This window comes from Impatiens glandulifera, chromosome 1 (genome assembly GCF_907164915.1).
Source record: "Impatiens glandulifera chromosome 1, dImpGla2.1, whole genome shotgun sequence".
Taxonomy (NCBI): domain Eukaryota; kingdom Viridiplantae; phylum Streptophyta; class Magnoliopsida; order Ericales; family Balsaminaceae; genus Impatiens; species Impatiens glandulifera.
Genome location: NC_061862.1, coordinates 150,478,589 through 150,499,127, shown reverse-complemented (window position 1 = coordinate 150,499,127; position 20,539 = coordinate 150,478,589). Strand labels below are relative to the sequence as shown.

Sequence of the window (20,539 nt, the reverse complement as noted above, 5' to 3'; positions counted from 1 at the left end):
GACATAATATTTAGATACAAAAACAAAAATAATATTTTGATTTAGAATTTTGTTTCATTTTGACTTGTTACATAAAATTAATTAATTTAAACAATAATTAAATAGTCCATTACATTGTAATATTCTAATCAATTTTATAATGGCAAGGTTCATTAGAATTAGAACTACACTAATGATGTGAGGTTGATTAACCCATTTACTTAATCACATCTATTGAATTATTTATTTATTTTAAGAAATAAAATTATTTAATTTTCTTTCCTAACAATTTAATATGAAATTTATCAAAGAAATATAATTATTCCATACAAAAATAAAAAGAACTATATTGAAGAAATCTCATAAAAGATATTATACCATTTTTAATAATTGATTAATACATTATTTTATATGCATAATAAATTATATATTCTTAATTTAAAATTATCTAATTTAATTAACCTAAAGCAATTATGATTCTTGAAATCCAATATATTTTACTTTTTTATATAATTACTATTAAGTATTGTTTTTATAAAAGGATAAGTTTGAAATTATTTAATATAAAAGAGTAATGATTTTTGAAATCCAAATGACTTTTTCTTTTTTTATTATATAATTACTAAAAGTAATGTTTTTATAAAAAGAAAAGTTTTAAATTATTTAATGTAATAAGATTTTTGAAATCAATTTTTTTTTTAAATAATTACTAAATGTAGATAATTAAGAAAGTAAAATGTTACAATATTTTTTCTTTTGAGTATTATAAATTGAAAACAAAAACTATCAAAATAATCTACGAATTCTACTCCTCCTCTAGCTTGCTCTTCTTGCCTCTTGCTTATTGCTTATTGCCTCTTGCTACTCAGTATTTGTTGTCAATGGCTGCCCCTATTGTAACCCTAATGGTTGAGAGAGAAGAGACGGTGATGTCACCTTCAAGGGGTGGACAACCTATTCGCAGAAATGCTCGTTTTCTCCTCCCTTCCCTAAATGTGGAGGAAACCTCACCCACAATAATGATCCCTCATTCTGCAAACCCTGTCCCAAATGACGAGGTTTACTTCGATGGTTGGAGAAAGTGTACAGCACGATGGGAACAATGGGTGTCCCAAATGCGCCCTCTCTACCAACCTATATGGGAGAGAGCTGGGATCGCAGAGGCCATCACCGGCTCTCTTTGCACCATCACCCAACAAAAGGAGGTTATCCTCAAACTCTCCGATAGATGGTGCTCCGAAACCAAATCATTCATCTTCCCATGGGGGGAAGCTACGGTCACCCTTGAAGACGTGGCCGCAATCGGAGGTTTCAGTCTTGGGGACTTTTGTGTTCTCAAGCCATTAGAAACTCCCGATTTGAAGGAGATTGAAGATTTGCTGATAGCGGAGAGAAGGGAAATAGTCCGCTCCAAAGCATCCAGAGCTTGTCAAAAGCTTTGGATGGACAAGTTCATGGACAGTGGGAGTGATATAGAGCATGAAGCTTTCCTATCACTTTGGCTGTCCAGGTTCGTTTTCACTGGACCGGCGATTGACACAGTTCGAACCAATGTGTTCCCAATTGCCGTACACCTCTCGAGGGCAACCAGAATCGCCTTGGCCCCGGCTGTCCTAGCCAGCCTTTATCGGGACCTTGATTTGCTTAAACGACGGGAGCAACGTAGCACGCGCAAACCATCTAAATCGAGGCGGCCGCCGAATAAGATCACACTTTGGGCTCCTTTTCAGCTGGTCCAGGTTTGGATATGGGAGAGGTTCGAGTCCTTGAGGCCACAGGGCATTAGGACAGTGGGGATGACGGAGCCAAGAATATGCAGATGGCATACTGCGGGGACCGAAGGCCTTGAAAATGAAAACATTGCTCGAGTTTTCAATGAGAGCGGGAAGAAGTTTGTATGGAGGCCATACACGACCCGTGATTACAAAGGGTTCATGTCAGAGCTGTATGGTAAGAAGGTGGTGAGGGTGTTCGACTCGTATTATTTAGACAGGGAAGTTCTGGAGGACTTTGTCCGTTGTATCAGGGTATCCGAGCTTGTTGGGGTGGAAGTGGATTGCATTGAGCAATATCTGCCTCATCGAGTGGGGATGCAGTTCGGGTTTGATCAAGACATTCCCGTAGGTGAAGTTGCTCGTGAAGATGGAACTTCTGAGATTGCGTGGAGAAATTATGCTCGGCCCATAGTAGATCATGTCATTAATGTGCCAACAAGATTGTATGAGCCTGAAATGACCACCAGGTACTACCGTTGTTGGAAGAGATCCATAAGGATTCATCTTGGGAGGCCACCTAGAAACAGAAATGAAGTTCAACCACCGGTTGTGAATCAAGAAAGAACCAGAACTGATGGATCAGTGATGATTCAACCGCCAACTCGTGATCTTGCTGCTGCTTCTTCTTCGGCTCATCATCATCCCGGTTCAACATTGAATGTAACAAGAGACCACCCATTACCCCCGCCAACTGATCGTGCTGTTGCTGCTGCTTATGCTGCTGCTTCTTCTTCGTCTCATCATCCCGGTACAACATTGATTCTAATAAGAGACCCATTACCGCCCCCTCCTGGATTCTCTTCCAGAATGATATATGCATTGGACACTCAGAGCGGTGTCATTCCGATCCCCTTTCGCCCTCCTCGTCAACCATAACCCTTAATTCTTTTTTTTGGAATTTTGCTTCATTTTTAGAAAATGTAATTGGTTACACCTATTTATAAAATTTGACTTTTTGTATCCAATTCTTTTCATTAAAGAATATGTACTGTTTTTATATGTTTTTTAGCGGAACATAATTATCCTATGGTCTTGTAAGATAATATTGACAAGTTTGGTATAAAGGAAATAAAGTATAAATTCTGGAATATGTAAATTTCTTAAATGAATACATAATTTAGACAATGGAAGAGATACAGTCAGCCAAATGATATAGACACTTAAATTAGCAACGGTAATATTTGATTATGGATCTCTAAAGGTATTTCTTTTAAAAATTGATTTTGAACTATATTATTAAAATATATTTTCCAGCTATTTTTAAAAGCATTTTGTGATTGTTTTTTTTTCTTCCGTTTAGCGTTTTTTATTATATTTTTAGCTCAGCAATTATTTTGATTAATCAGTTAACTATAATATGTAATTCAGCCCAATAATTTTCTTTTTAAGACTAATTTTAAATTTTAAAAAATATTTAATTGAAAAATTAATATATATATATATATATATATAAAGTCTGTTGCAATTTCTTTTTAAATACTTTTTTTTTATTAAACTCAGAATCCATAAAGATTATAGACATATATTGAACAATAAACACTAGTAAAAAAAGACGAGCACGAAAAATACCATATATAAATGAAAAACATCAATTTATCGTTAAAATAATTTATTTATCCACATTACTAATAATTTTACTCTAACAGTTAATGTGAGAAGCCAAATTCATGATATTTTGATGTATAAAACACCAACAATACACATTTAGAAACACATGGATACGAAAAAATTTGTATTTTACTTAGATTAGATTTGTTTGGAAATTATTTAGTAAATAGACACAAATTCAGAACTTATTAGTTGTTTATCATTTGGATATCGATAAAAAATAAAAATTATTAAATGCTTTCAAATGAGACCTATAATATCACAACTACATTATCAACAAATTAACATCAACCTAACAAATAGTACATACTATATTGTGAAAGAAAAGGTAAGTGCAACTAAGGTTTTACCTTATTTAAAGTGGCATGGACATGGAAACTTTGAAAATCTGCACCAACCAAATAATTCATAAGCCTAAGGGTTTTCTCTAATGCATCATCATCCATAAGCCTACAACACAATAATGAGAATATTACCTTTGACGTACGCCAAAAATAGGTGTATATATACCTAACTCCTGAGGTTCTAAGTTCGATCTCATCAAAAGACACATTTAACACTTTGGGTTAAATTGGTTGAGTGTATTTGTAGGCTATATGTTTAATCTACGGGAATTACTCGCCACTCTAAAGGAGAAACGAAAACCTAACGTTCAAAAAAGAATAATGAAAATATTTAAACAAAAAATAGGAATAGACTATTACCAACTTCAGTCCTAATATATAAGACAATTAACTTACTATTTCATCAAACCCAAACTTTCATAAAAACAAAAAAAGAATAAATCATTTCAAGCCCAAATAAAATTATAAATATAGTTTTTACCTAAAACATAACGCATAACAATTAACTTCAAACAACGAAATTGATGTACTTTATACATAAGAAAATTTAGAGATTGAATAAAATTACACAACTAGATTAATTCCTTTAAATGAGTTTTATAAAACATGAAAAAAAATGCTAGTGTAGAAAATCCTTATTTTAATTCAACTAATACATTTTATCTCTATAGTGATTTATATCAATTGTTATTTATTATTAATATTTTTTATATTTGATATTTTTCTCATATTCATTTATTTTTTCTATTGGCCGCCCTACTTGGAAACAAACGGACCGGAGCTGTAAATTGTCATAATTATCGGGGGAGAAAAAGAGAAACACATTAAGTAGAAGATAACCTTTTGAACCGGAAATTTTCGGTTCGAATTTTCATTTGAAACGTTAGGTCAGATCGGATTTTGACCGGTTATTCGAAAAGTAACCGGAAATTAAAAACCGAACCGTTCATCTAACCGTTTCGCGGTCGGACCGGTTGGATCACCGATTGAACCACGTATTTTAAAAATGAGAAATAATTTATACAGCACCCTTATACAACAACTTTATACAACACCTATCGGCTTTAGAAAGAAAGAGAAAATATATTTTAAAAAAAAATAAAAGAGAGAAAAGTATTTTCAATTTTTTGCTAAATCATGTAGGTGTTATAAAAAGGTGTCGTATAAGGGTGATATATAAATTATTTCTCTTTAAAAATATGGTTATTATCATGATCTTATGTGGCCCATCAAATATTATTACATTTCCCTTCATTTTATTATAAATTTCTAGATTTTATTATATTTTGTTTATATATTTTGATCTTATTGATTAGAATAACTATTTGAGCAATGAAAAGAATAACTAATTCATAGTTATTTGTTAATTATATGTTAAATAATATAATAACTGATTCCTAATTATTTTCTAACTAATTTCTTGCCCTGATAGTGAAACTTAACGAAGGCCACCCACTCTATTGAAATGAAACTTAACGAAGGCCACCCACTCTATTGAAACGGGCGGGCTAAGTTCGGCCTGTTTTTTTTGTGTCATAGGGGAGGAATATGTCCACTCAATTATATGTTAGAACCATTTTTTATGTGTTGGGTTAAGATTTTTAAATGTTTAAATTGGTTTTGATAATATAGCTTAAATAATCAAAAAGAGAGAAATTGTTGAGTTAAGATTTTTAATTGATTTAAAATAATTTAACAACATTGATTTGATGATTGATAAATGGTTTTTGATAATAAATGGATAAAACTAAGTTCAATAATTATTAGTCATATCAAATATATAAATATATATTTAGATATCAACATAGTTTTTGGTGTAGTGGTAAGTACACTTGTCTGTCATGCTGATGACTTGGGTTCAAATCTCATTAGACGCATAATTAATAATTGGATTTTTGTTAATTTACAGGCATAGCTCAAAGAAAATGCGCGTGGTTAGACGTGGGGCGTCTAATAGACTGTTAGATGGGGGCGTTTAAGTAGATGGACGACCAAGACCAAGATGAGGTGTCTAAGTAGATGAACATCTAAGATGATCAGTTGATCAAATGGACGGCTATGATGATTAGATGGGAATCTAAGACAAGCAGATGACATCTGAAGGAAGATAGCCGTTTAGAGGTTGGGCTGCCACGTTTGCCATAATTCAAATTGTCTGTACTGCATTGTACTACCACGATCTCTAAAATCTTTTTCTGTTGTACTATCTAGTACTTCATGGATAGTACAACCAATGGAAAGATGATATGTGTCCAAAAGAAAGATTTGACCGTTGAAACTTTTCAAGAATAAATTATTGCCTAAGACAACGGACAAATGCCTGGCTTAAAATATAAGAGAGAGAGAGAGAGTTTCTTCATTCATTTAATAATTCAAGAAAGTTCCCGAAATCAAACATTTCACTTATCATCTAGCTGTGAATACATTGTAATTACATACTGTCTTTTCTGTGAGAAAACTTTAGTTCTGTAAGTTGAACAAATGTTGTTTTATTCAACAGAGAGTTAGCTAGATTAGTGAACTATATTTGATTCAAACAAGTATAGTGAAATCCTTTCAGTGGTTGAAAGAAGGGGTGACGTAGGAGAGTTTGCTCCGAACATCCATAAACAACTTTATGTGTTTTTTACTTTCTGCCATCCATCTTTCATTGGTTCAAAGCTTCAAATCCGACGAACATTTCCGCACTTGAATCTGTTTCAATAGTTCGAAGAATTTGCGAAGAATAGAAAGAGATATTAATCTATAACAGGATTTCTATCAAACCATTTATCCGAAGTCGTCATCAATAGCCAGACCCCCGTTTCTATTTGTTTCGTCGATCCTATCAATTGGCATCAAAGCCTCGTTTTCTATTCTTAAGCTTCTAAGGAATTTGAGTCATTTCTATGGCTGTCATCAACAATGTTCCCATGTTCTTAGAGGAAAACTACGTCGTGTGGAAGGCGAGAGTCCACGCTCATCTAGCTACCATAGATGATGACATGTGGTTTGTCATCACCAACGGTCCAATAAAGATTGAGAAGGCTAGATCTGAGTGGACCAGTGAAGATAAAATAAAGAACAACCTCAACAACATAGCAAAAGACATCCTCTACAAGACATTGGATGACAACATGGTACACAAGATCATCACATGTCCCACTACCAAAGATATTTGAGAGAAGCTGACTAAACTGTGTGAGGGAAACGAGCAAACCAAATAAAATAGACTCATGATTGCGACACAACAGTTCAATAACTTCAAGATGTGTCCTGGAGAGACGATGACTGAGTTCGATAAAAGATTCAGTAAGGTTATCACTTCTCTATCCACTCTAGGCAAGACTTACAGCAACAGAGAGGTTGCGATCAAGGTCATGCGTGCTTTTCCAGAGTGTGGGATATCAAGACGATGGCGATGAGAGAATCTAAAGACCTCAACAAGATGGAGCTCTATAATTTGTTAGCCGATTTGAAGGCCTACGAGTTTGAAATAAACTTTAGGAATGAAGAGGAACATTCCACATCCACCATCATAACAAATGCATTGGTGACCGTTGATGAGCCACCTACTGCCACTATTGTGAAGGCTGTTGCTAAGCATATTAACAGCGATGCCATTGCTCTTTTCATGAAGAAAATCTGCAAATTCATGAAGAAAAGATATTTCAAGGAAGGAAACAGCAAGCCGAAGCGTGATGAGAAAAAGAAAGATGAGAAAAAGAACAAGAAAGAGATGAAGACTCTCATGGCGGCTGAAAGAAAAGGCAAGTGGGCCGGCATCGACTCAAATGATTCATCATCTAACGATAGTGATGATGAAGAGGTAACTTGCTTCATGGAAAGAGAAGAAGAAAACTCTGAAGAATCTGAGATATGTGATTTCTCTCCAGAAGAGTTTACACGAGATGAATTAGTGGCTGCACTCAATGACATGTTCATTGAGTACAAGAAACTGTCAGACTGTTTTGATGAACTAAATTTGAAAAACAAATCTGATAGTTCTTCTTCATCTCAAAACAATGATTCTGAAGTTTTTGAAAACAAAATGGATGAGCTCTCATTTGAGAATGAGAAGCTTAAGGAAAATATTCAAACTCTATTTTCTGAAAACCAACGTTTGACATATGTGATCAGTTCCTGGACGAAGTCTAGAGATGCACTCAGACAGAAGATAAGTATGTTGAGGCCTGTCGGATGTAAATCCGATTTAGGATTTGATGGCAATGACTCAGACAAGTCTTGTGAAAAGTTAAACCCATAAACTGACAAGTTTAAGTCTATAAACTTTGTCAAAGGGAGCTTAATTGAGAATGGAACCGATCCAAGCTGTGATGAGCTAACCTTAAAGGATGAGATTACTTATGTTCCTCCAACTGTTAGTTGGCTGAAACTTAAGATGGAAGCAGCCAATAAGTCTGGCATATTAAAACTTGACAGAAAGTCAAGATGTTTTAAACAAAAACCATCCTCTAAGATTAATAGTTCAGCTGCTAGCAGGAAGACGTCTTCTAAGCCTAAATCATATGCACCGATCACAACGCAACATGGGAAATCCATAAAAATAATCAAAGTATGAATTCCCAAGGGATTAAAAGACATGGACCCAAAGAAAATTGGGATCCAGATTTATTGTCTTTAAATGCAGGTAAAATAGGAAAGCAGCTCGGAAGAGCAAGACGACATCTGGACAATCGGCTGCTCGAACATAGCATATGACATTTAACAGCCTGAAGTGGCTGAAATCTTCACGAAGCCACTTACCGAGTCTAAGTTTTCTTACTTTCGAAATATTTTTAGGATTGCTAGATTACGATAATGCCTAGATTATATTTAAATCATGAACTCACCTTGTTTTGATAATTTAGTTTAAATAATCAAAAAGGGAGAAATTGTTGGGTTAAGATTTTTAATGTTTAAACTGGTTTTGATAATTTAGTTTAAATAATCAAAAATGGAGAAATTGTTGGGTTAAGATTTTTAAATGTTTAAACTGGTTTTGATAATTTAGCTTAAATAATTAAAAAGGGAGAAATTGTTGGGTTAAGATTTTTAATTGATTTAAAATAACTTAACAATTTTAATTTGATGATTGATGAAATGATTTTTGATAATAAATTGATAAAACTAAGTTCAATAATTGTTAGTCATATCAAATATATAAATATATATCTAGATATCAACATAGTGTCTGGTGTAGTGGTAAGTACACCTGCCTGTCATGCTGGTGACCTGGGTTCAAATCTCACCAGATGCAAGTAGATGAACGACGTCTAGAGGGTGGGTATCTAAAGGCAGATGATGCTCTTCCAAACAGCTGGAAGCTGGTAGTAGAGTTCTACAGACAGCTGGAAGCAGAGCTCATCAAATGAATAACTGTCACGTTTTCCATAATTCAAATTGCCTAAGACAACGGACAAATGGCTGACTGAAAACATCTCACTTATCATCTAGTTGTGAATACATTGTAATTACATACTGTCTTTTCTGTGAAAAAACTTCAGTGTTGTAAGTTAAACAAAGGTTTTTTTGTTCAACAGAGAGTTAGCTAGATTAGTGAACTGTATTTGATTCAAAGAAGTATATAGTGAAATTCTTCTAGTGGTTGGAAGAAGGGGTGACATAGGAGAGTTTGCTCCGAACATCCATAAACAACTTTTTGTGTTCTTTACTTTCTGCCATTCATCTTTCATTGGTTCAAAGTTTCAAATCCGACGAACATTATCGCACTTGAATCTGTTTCAAGAGTTCGAAGGATTTGCGAAGAATAGAAAGAGATATTAATCCCTAACAGGATTTCTATCAAACCGTTTATCCGAAGTCGTTATCAATAGGTCAGACCTCGTCTCTATTGGTGCCGCCGATCCTATCATTATGTGTGCTATGTCGAAAAACCAATGTGTTTCCTAGTTGGATAATCTTTTTTATTAGTCAGTCTTTGATCTCCCATTCATCTTAATCTAGACGATCAACCTCTAGCTCTCAACTAAGATCAAACTTTGGTCCAAACCATTTGGAAACTAAGATCCCATGGTGCTCCGACCCTTCAACTCCTGCGAAGGATCGCGTTGTCTAGAGAAACATACAAACCACATGTGATCCAATCTCCTCCATCATAGACATAATTCATTCATCACTCTCATGAAAGCTTCATCCTAACAACAAGGAGGATCCTCTAACTATAAAAAGATGAGAAATCACATATAAATAGTGCTATCATGAGATTATATATTTAAAAAAAAAAGAAAAAACATGTTTAAGGTATTAAAAACAATTCCATTGTGCTATTCATGGGATTAGAGTTATCACTTCTGTCACAAGTTATTTAAAAACAATTTTGAAAACAGTAGGCTCACCCAAGGCAGCCCAATTGATTTTAAAATTCACTAAAATACTATTTTTTTAAGTCGGGGTATTTTATTTATTTATATATTTAAAAAATAAAAAACAGATCCATGTCCAAATTAAGTACTTTCTCTCCCACTCTCGTATTTATTAAACAATATTTTTTAATACTGTAATAAATAGTCTTTAACTGCAGTTTTATAAATCGTATTTAAAAACTTATAAACTGCATTTAAAAACTATTATAATTAATAGTTTTTAGATGTGATTTATAAAACTGTCGTTATATAGACTATTAACTACAATATTTTTACCGTCTTTATTTATTAATATAATTTTAACGAGATTATTTTTAACTACGATAAAATTATCGCAGATAATAGTTGTATGTAAATGATAAAAACTCTATACAACAATAGTCTAGAAAATTATATTTATGAAAAAAAACATTAAAATAATATTTAACTATAATACAAAATAATTTATATTGCAATTTTCTTAATAATGTGAGTACATCAAAATATTATTAAAATAAATTTTTATTATATTAAAATATAAAAATAATAAAAGGTGTTTATTAACATAATTAATCAAAATAAATTATCATTGTCAAGATTTATAACAATTTCTCTTCTTCTTCAAAACCTACACAAGCAATATTCAAATAAAAATTTATAAATTAACAATAAATTATAATTTAATAATTATATATTAATTTAAATAATTTTTATAAAAAAAACAATCACTCAAAAATATTATCTAAAACAATAAAACAATAATAATGATTAAAACAATCAAAACCTACATAAACACAATTTTTTAATAATTATAATCATTTAATAAACACAAGCAATCTACATAAATTCACAACCAAATAATATCAAAACCTATATATATATATATATATAATTTTAAAGCGGCAGGATTTCGGGTCGAGAGTTCTGGTTAATTTAAATATATGTGTGAGAGTAAATGGATACTTGAATCTGATCGTAGGTTAACTCTCCCATAATTTTAAAACGGTTAAAAATAAAATTAAAAATGTATATGTATGTTTCGAGGGTGGGCATCTAAAGGCAGATGATGCTCTTCCAAACAGCTGGAAGCTGGTAGTAGAGTTCTACAGACAGCTGGAAGCAGAGCTCATCAAATGAATAACTGTCACGTTTTCCATAATTCAAATTGCCTAAGACAACGGACAAATGGCTGACTGAAAACATCTCACTTATCATCTAGTTGTGAATACATTGTAATTACATACTGTCTTTTCTGTGAAAAAACTTCAGTGTTGTAAGTTAAACAAAAGTTTTTTTGTTCAACAGAGAGTTAGCTAGATTAGTGAACTGTATTTGATTCAAAGAAGTATATAGTGAAATTCTTCTAGTGGTTGGAAGAAGGGGTGACATAGGAGAGTTTGCTCCGAACATCCATAAACAACTTTCTGTGTTCTTTACTTTCTGCCATTCATCTTTCATTGGTTCAAAGTTTCAAATCCGACGAACATTATCGCACTTGAATCTGTTTCAAGAGTTCGAAGGATTTGCGAAGAATAGAAAGAGATATTAATCCCTAACAGGATTTCTATCAAACCGTTTATCCGAAGTCGTTATCAATAGGTCAGACCTCGTCTCTATTGGTGCCGCCGATCCTATCATTATGTGTGCTATGTCGAAAAACCAATGTGTTTCCTAGTTGGATAATCTTTTTTATTAGTCAGTCTTTGATCTCCCATTCATCTTAATCTAGACGATCAACCTCTAGCTCTCAACTAAGATCAAACTTTGGTCCAAACCATTTGGAAACTAAGATCCCATGGTGCTCCGACCCTTCAACTCCTGCGAAGGATCGCGTTGTCTAGAGAAACATACAAACCACGTGTGATCCAATCTCCTCCATCATAGACATAATTCATTCATCACTCTCATGAAAGCTTCATCCTAACAACAAGGAGGATCCTCTAACTATAAAAAGATGAGAAATCACATATAAATAGTGCTATCATGAGATTATATATTTAAAAAAAAAAGAAAAAACATGTTTAAGGTATTAAAAACAATTCCATTGTGCTATTCATGGGATTAGAGTTATCACTTCTGTCACAAGTTATTTAAAAACAATTTTGAAAACAGTAGGCTCACCCAAGGCAGCCCAATTGATTTTAAAATTCACTAAAATACTATTTTTTTAAGTCGGGGTATTTTATTTATTTATATATTTAAAAAATAAAAAACAGAACCATGTCCAAATTAAGTACTTTCTCTCCCACTCTCCCACTCTCCCACTCTCTATTTATTAAACAATATTTTTTAATACTGTAATAAATAGTCTTTAACTGCAGTTTTATAAACCGTATTTAAAAACTTATAAACTGCATTTAAAAACTATTATAATTAATAGTTTTTAGATGTGATTTATAAAACTGTCGTTATATAGACTATTAACTACAATATTTTTACCGTCTTTATTTATTAATATAATTTTAACGAGATTATTTTTAAGTAAGATAAAATTATCGCAGATAATAGTTGTATGTAAATGATAAAAACTCTATACAACAATAGTCTAGAAAATTATATTTATGAAAAAAAACATTAAAATAATATTTAACTATAATACAAAATAATTTATATTGCAATTTTCTTAATAATGTGAGTACATCAAAATATTATTAAAATAAATTTTTATTATATTAAAATATAAAAATAATAAAAGGTGTTTATTAACATAATTAATCAAAATAAATTATCATTGTCAAGATTTATAACAATTTCTCTTCCTTCTTCAAAACCTACACAAGCAATATTCAAATAAAAATTTATAAATTAACAATAAATTATAATTTAATAATTATATATTAATTTAAATAATTTTTATAAAAAAAAACAATCACTCAAAAATATTATCTAAAATAATACAACAATAATAATGATTAAAACAATCAAAACCTACATAAACACAATTTTTTAATAATTATAATCATTTAATAAACACAAGCAATCTACATAAATTCACAACCAAATAATATCAAAACCTATATATATATATATAATTTTAAAGCGGCAGGATTTCGGGTCGAGAGTTCTGGTTAATTTAAATATATGTGTGAGAGTAAATGGATACTTGAATCTGATCGTGGGTTAACTCTCCCATAATTTTAAAACGGTTAAAAATAAAATTAAAAATGTATATGTATGTTTCGAACATAAAACCTAACAGAACAAATACAACACGTTAACCAACTAAGTTAATAAGACTTTATATTTTAAATTCAACACCAAATTTGATGAACGCAGAACATATATATTTGAGAGTAAATGAATATTTTGGTCAAATTGTAGGTTGATCCTCCCATAAACTTAAAACAGTTAAAAATAAAATTAAAAATGATATATGTATGTTTCGAATTTGCAACCTAACAAAAAAAAGTACAACCTTTAACCAATTGTGATTTGGATGTGGTTTGCCGATGGATAATAGACCGTTAACAATTGAAAGTGGTTAAAAAAATATGAATCAAATATTTGATTGACCAAAGTGTGAGGTCACAATGTTAAATGTTAAAATATATGAATCAAATATTTGATTGACAAAGTGAAAGTGTAAGGTCAGAAGATGAGAGGTTCATTGGGAAAAAATATGTGATGAGATATGTGAAAATATGTGTTATTTTACCGAAGTAAATAAAATGTGGAATGATAGTTTCTGTTTTTTATTTAATATATTATTCGTGATTTATTAAGAATTTTGAAATTGAATACATATTATTATAATTTATTTTTTTTAATTTATGTTGTTTATATTTTATCCATGTGCATTGTATTAGAATCTTCCTAGTTTTAATAATGAGCGTATTTTTTTTTTTAATTTTATACATATTATAAATATTCAAGAACAATATATCATAAAACACATCATTTTAAAATGAAATAAATTATCATTTTATACATAAAACAAATTTTTATCTCAATATATCCTCAGGACAAGATAAAATAACATTTATTTTACATGTTAGGATGAGGTAAAAGAATATTCATTTATTTTACTCAAATTATTATGTTAGTAAAAAAATAAAAGAACCATCCTAATAAAAATCATACCTTATTGAATTGGACTTCTTAGTTATTGACAATTTGAATCAACCTCTTTGACATTTTATCTAAATTTTCAAAATATGCAAGTAGATGTTCAATTGTAGTTACATTGATCACTATTTCAATCAATTTTAATAAAGAGGTCAGAGAGTAAGAAAAATTAAAGAGGTCAGAGAGTAAGCATAAGGTGAGGGGAAGTAGAATGAGGAGTTGAGGGAGTAGGATGAAGAGATAATGGAGAAAATAAACCTCTTCTCACTAGTTTGGTAGTAAAAATGTATAATTATAAATTTTATATCATTTTATTTTTTTAATTAAACTAATAAATTTTATTATATTTAATTTTTTGACTTAATATTAAAAATTAGAGATATAATTTTATTTTATCCCGTATAAATACAAATTCTATAAAATAATAATTACAAATTTGATAATATATATATATCGTTTTAAAACTTTTAATAATTTTATGTCTCAGTCAAATTTATTAATAATTATTCACTATTTTTTTTTAATTATTTTTTCTTTAAATAGTAATTCAATTTTTTTCTTACAAATTAAAATTTATATATTTATATATATATTATTATTATTATATTTAATATCAATAATATTTGAAAAAATCTTATTCATATTTTTTTTCTAATAATTTAATACAAATTATTTAACTTTAAATAAATTAATTATACCCCGCACCCCGATGCGCAGTGCGCTATAGAAACGAAGCACCCATGCTATACCCTTTTAAGGAGTAGACTAACTCATCACTAGTTAATCTAAAAAATTAGTTCATATTAAAAAGTTACATTTAACACCTGTCCTAAAAATTGATCATTGTTAATTTTTAAATTATTTATTACTAATTTAACTTTTTATCTTTTGTTTAAACCTTTATACTTTTGTATATAATATTATGTTTAAATTTATATCACGATTAAATTTATAAACTGAAAACTAAAAAGTCATTATTTATATATTATTTACATTCATAAAATGCATGCTGTTATGAAGTTAAAATTGATATCCAACTTTTTATAAAATTATATATATATATATATATATATATATATATATATATATATATATATATATATATATATATATATTAGTTTATATGTTTTTATATATTTATTATATTAAATCAATATATTTATTACAATAATAATTAGTCTTCTATCTTATTTATACAAATATAATTATTTTCTATAATAAAACAAGTTATAGTAAAAATATAATTATAAATTTTATATATATTTAATTTTTTTCAATTCAATTAATAAATTTTATATATATTTAATTTTTTAATTTAATATTAAAAATTAAAAATATAATTTTTTATAAAATAATATACAATAATATTAAAATTGATATATAGTAACAAATTTCATATACATTGGTAAATTTAACAATAAATGTTATTCAACCTCATATATTATAAGCAATAAAAATTTTGCACTCCAATTTATAATATTAAAATAATTATTTTAATATATAAATAAATAAATAAAATCAAAATAATTAATCATATCCAAAAACCCATTAAAAATAATTAATTAAGTTAAATTATTGTACTAATTAATCAAATTAATTAAAGATTAATGCCAAAATAAAAAATATAGTTGGAATAATTGTTTTACTCATTTTATCTTAAAATAATTTTAGAAAATTAAGGGACACAAACAAATAATTTAGAATAATTGTTGTATCCATTTCATCTAAAACAATTATTTATTTAACGCTAAAAATATAAAAATATAATAATAATAAAATAAATTGGTAAAATATTTACAATATTTATTTTAATATTTTGTGTATTTACAAAGATCAAAATTAAAGACAAAATGATGAAAAAATAATCAATTTCAAATAAACCTTTAAGGATTTCATAAAAATATATATTAGTAATCCAGTGCAGCTGAAACCCGAAGGATCCGTTGTAGTACGACTTATAACCATCACATGAGCGCTGGATTTTCATTTAGCGCCTAGGAAGCAATTGTCGTCCGTTGTAGCCGAGGAGAAGTGTGCGCGCATCACACCAGATTTGCCCCCGTTAGCCATGTCATAATGAAACACCCAGACGCAACAACTCCTGGACGAAAGGCCAATGGAACGCTCAAACGCGCTCCAAACGACATCGTTTTGAGTGCCACATTCGTCTCCAACGTGACACTAGAGAGATAAGATCTTTCGCTTTTTAAAACTCTCTCGTTATTCAACCATTTTGGCTGACTTAAAGCCTGAAATGATCTCCCTACAATGGTGATCATTTCTCCTATAAGAATAGGGATGATTCATTCCTATTCCAGTCAACTTGAGGAAGAACTGCCAAAATACCATAAATGATTTTTTTCTAATTTAGTCCACTTGGATGAATCAACCGATCTTTGGTATTTATAAATAACTCCCATGAGTCATTCCTAAGGTAAGAGATCAACTTTTCACCTTCCAATCATCGATTTTCATAAATCTGCCATTAAAGCATCAAACTTTCAAATTTTTCGAAAACTTTGGATTAAGGCCTTAAATCTTAGATATGTGCATTCCAACAATTTTCCTAAGGTCTAAGGAGTGTTTTCTAATCCTCGGTAAGGATCCAATCACCCTCTAATTCATATTTATAGTTTGAATTTGAACATTTTATATTTCAAATTGAATAAGCTTGCATGCTTGTTGTTTATGATGTTTTATGGTTGATTAATGACCCTAGGAATATTAAGAAACTATATAGATAAGATAGAACTACTCAATTGATCTAAATAACAAAAACCAAAATTTGAATTTTTAAAATTCATAAATTGGGTTTGCTGTTCTTTTGGTTAATTCTTTTGAATTACAGCTCAAAAAGCTTCCCAACATGATTTTAATGATGTTGGACAACTGTTTAGATCATGTTTGATCAAAATCAAAATTTTCAAAATAATTGAAAATTTTGATTTCTTAAATTGGTTCAAACAATGAGCAAGTGTTATTGTTTTGGTACCAATCAAGTATATGTAGTATAATGAAACTATGTGATAACTCCTTACACTTCAAAACAACTTTAAAATCAAAAACCCGATTTTTAATCACAAACTGTTTTGAACAAATTGATTATCATCTAGGTCGATTGATACCTTCAGATGATGATCAACATATTCCTGGGAGATTTGTGAATCTACCCAAACCCTTGGATCAAAAAATCCTAGCTAAAAAATGAATTTAAATAATGAACCCAAAGTATGTTTGATTCCATTTTACAAAACCCAAAATTATTTTTGTAATTTTGGGACCCCAAACCATTTTCTAAAAATCTCAAAAAATTAGAAAATATTTTTGGGATATTTGTACAAAAAATATTTTGACTAAGGCTTGTTTGATGTTAATTTATAAACTCTAACACCCTTAAAATGACTAATGTTCTTGAGGTATAATCCTCCCCATTTATCATCAGCAACATGTACCAACATTTTAAATAAAGCTAAAACCTAGAACAATGACTATGACCGGAAGAGTAATCGGTTAAAACTCAAACATTATACAACTGATTTTCAAATGACAACTTCATAAGTAGAGACCGTTTTTAAAACGGGTACGAATGATGAAGCGCGAATCGCATTTCTAAGTATCACCAAACTATAAACTAAATCCCCTCTTCTAGCCTAGCGACAACAATAGGTGGATATCCCCACGCCTCCATGAGGTTCTAGGTTCAAGCCCGTCAAGTGGCAAGTTATGCGCCTGGTTAAATGGTTAAGTGTGTTTGCGTGCTATGTGCTTAACCCATGGGGATTAGTCATATTCCATAGGAGCAGGGGAACTCAGTATTCTAAAAAAAACTACAAACTAAAAGAAAACTCTAGTCAATACGTTTGTTTACATATGTCAACAATTATTGATTTTCAAAAATAAATTGACGACTCTGTTTCAAAATAAAGAATCTTTTAAATTGATTATGTTTAATTAATTTAAACTAAAGAATTTCTAAAGAATCAAATTGTGATTTGAATATAGTAAATCCCTAAATTATTTAAAATTGAACCCCGAAATTAATTATTTTAATTAATTTTAAAAAGATGTCGGGAATCAATGAAATCTTTTAAAAATAATATTTTATTTTAAATGAAAATTCCTGACACGCAAACAAATATTGAATTTCTCAAACCTTGAGCTTTTCACAGAAACCTACGCAAATGGGTTTTTTTGAGGGTTATAGATTTCTAGCGACTCTACGGTGAATTAAATGTTTAACTCGAAAACATAAACTTGACTTTTTAAATGTTTGTATCACATTTTCAACTTAATAGGCTTGTCTTAAAAGGTATAGCACCTTAAAAGACGCATATGTTGTATCATATTTAAAGCCTTTATGTGTAAATGACACATCAACCTCTTTTTACTTGCAAAGAAATACACGACTGGGATTAGTACTTCTATACTTAAGTGCAAAGATTATCAATAAGGAATGACAACTTGTTACAAACCAAGTGATGTTACGAGATTAAAAACTAGAAATCACAGGATCGACCCACCCTTTGGTGATGAATCGCCTAATAAGACTCATATATTGTGGAGGTTAGGTTAAATTCTCAATTGAGTAGATATTCCTTGGTTTATGGTAGCGGTTTTACCCCCTCTAGTATCAGTGAATAAAACTCTCTTATGATTCCCTTTAGAAGAAAAAACATGGTTATTATCACCAAGCAAGTTGTTTGTCGTGTCTAGACAACCAAAACATCGTCACTACAAACCTTTATGTGACTACTATATATGTATTATGTGTATACATGTATAGACTAAGTGAGCATCTCAAAGCATGTTCCTTCTTTTCAAAACAAACGCATGTTTGTAAATGTTTTGAAATTCCAATCTTAGACAATGTCCATGCTCACAAATGTTGAGTTGATCCCATGGATTGAAAGTTTCCACGAAAACGAGTGAAACTATGGGATTTAAAGGCTAACCCCATCGTGAGGTTCACAAACTTTAAAATAAACCTTACATTCATGATGCAAATGCAAAGGAGGTGGAGCCATACAAGACGGGTTTATTAAATGAGAGAAATGCTTATATGCCCAACCATACAAGAATTTTGAGTTATGTTAATGATGGACAACAAGAATATTTTGCACTTGAAACCACATGTAGAAGCCATGTCCTTAAAAAATCTCTTGCAATAGGAATACGGATATACTAAGACAACTTCCGAAACAATCCTCAAAAACAATGTTATCGACTTCTAGAAATGAACAAAGATAGAAATTAGAGATGGACAAGTTCCCCTAATTATGGGATCTTCCCTGATGACGATGAAAGTCCTGTTGGCCCATTTCTTCATGGTTCCAACAAATGACAAGCCATCCTCTAAAATCCTGGAGGTAGCATATCACATGCGTAGGGGAAATAAAGACCTCTCTAGTATCATCTTTGCTGAAATACGGATGAATTTGAACGACTCTTTCTTAACCTCTAACATGAGTAGACGAGGCTCACCTCTGATCTTCTATATATGGATTCTTGATAAGCTAGGGATCCTACCTCCCGTATGTACTAGACACATCGTGTCCCCTTCTCTTAAATACCGAAGAATGAAGAAGGCTTAACCTAGACCCATCGTGAAAAATGATGATGAATGACATACATGATGAATGACAAACCCATGATAATGCTTTTAGTCTTAGAATGGGTTATGTTCTACTACACTTATGACCTCTACAAATAGCTCAGTCGTGACTTTATGCGCTCTTAATGTCATCGCTATAGACAGGTCAATCGATCACAAGGCATATTCAAGATACCTCGAGAAATGGCACAATGCCTCTCAGATGGATATTCCAAAAGAGTGAAAGAACTACATGACCATAATTCTTGAAGAATACGAAAGGGTAAAGAAAAATAAAGAGGGAACTTCCAGTGTGGGGACATGCTACAATAGAACTACTAAAAGAGAGTCCTATCTGTAACAAATTAAGCGAGTATGTAATCCTAAACTTTTTTTCTTTTAGACTCTCTTTGTAAAATATCAACAAGAGAGTCATGTCTGTAATAAATTAAGCGAGTATGTGAATACAACAATTCTATGTTTGTTAATCGAATTACAAAAAGAGATGCTCATTCTCTAGTATTCATTTTATATGCATATGCATTACATTTGTACTTTGTTATAACTACAAAACTGTTAGGATCTAGGTCGCCGCTGGTAGACCGGGGGTTGGACCGGTTAGCGGTTCTCACTCGTAGGGTGGTGATTAATCCGGTTAGAGATTAACACCGGGGTTTCAATACTACACAACCTGTCACAAACCCTTGAACTAGGTTCAAGCGCGGAAGAGGTTTGCTTTCAAGTTGAAGCGGTACACGTGTATGATAGGCGGAGTCGGTTTCGGATGATGGAGATTTGAAAAATGGTGGGTCGGTTTCGGTTATCTGGATATTC

The 20,539-nt window shown here is 30.7% G+C and overlaps 1 protein-coding gene across 1 annotated transcript; it reads left to right on the top strand.

Moving 5' to 3' along the window:
- Positions 1-860: 860 nt before the first annotated feature.
- Positions 861-2,630, top strand: LOC124910800. The gene has a single exon (XM_047451483.1). It carries the CDS (start codon positions 861-863, stop codon positions 2,628-2,630), a length of 1,770 nt encoding a protein of 589 aa, XP_047307439.1.
- Positions 2,631-20,539: the final 17,909 nt, after the last annotated feature.

Excerpts from the sequence above, each read along its gene's own strand:
- LOC124910800 (XM_047451483.1), top strand. The coding sequence starts at position 861 with ATGGCTGCCCCTATTGTAACCCTAATGGTTGAGAGAGAAGAGACGGTG.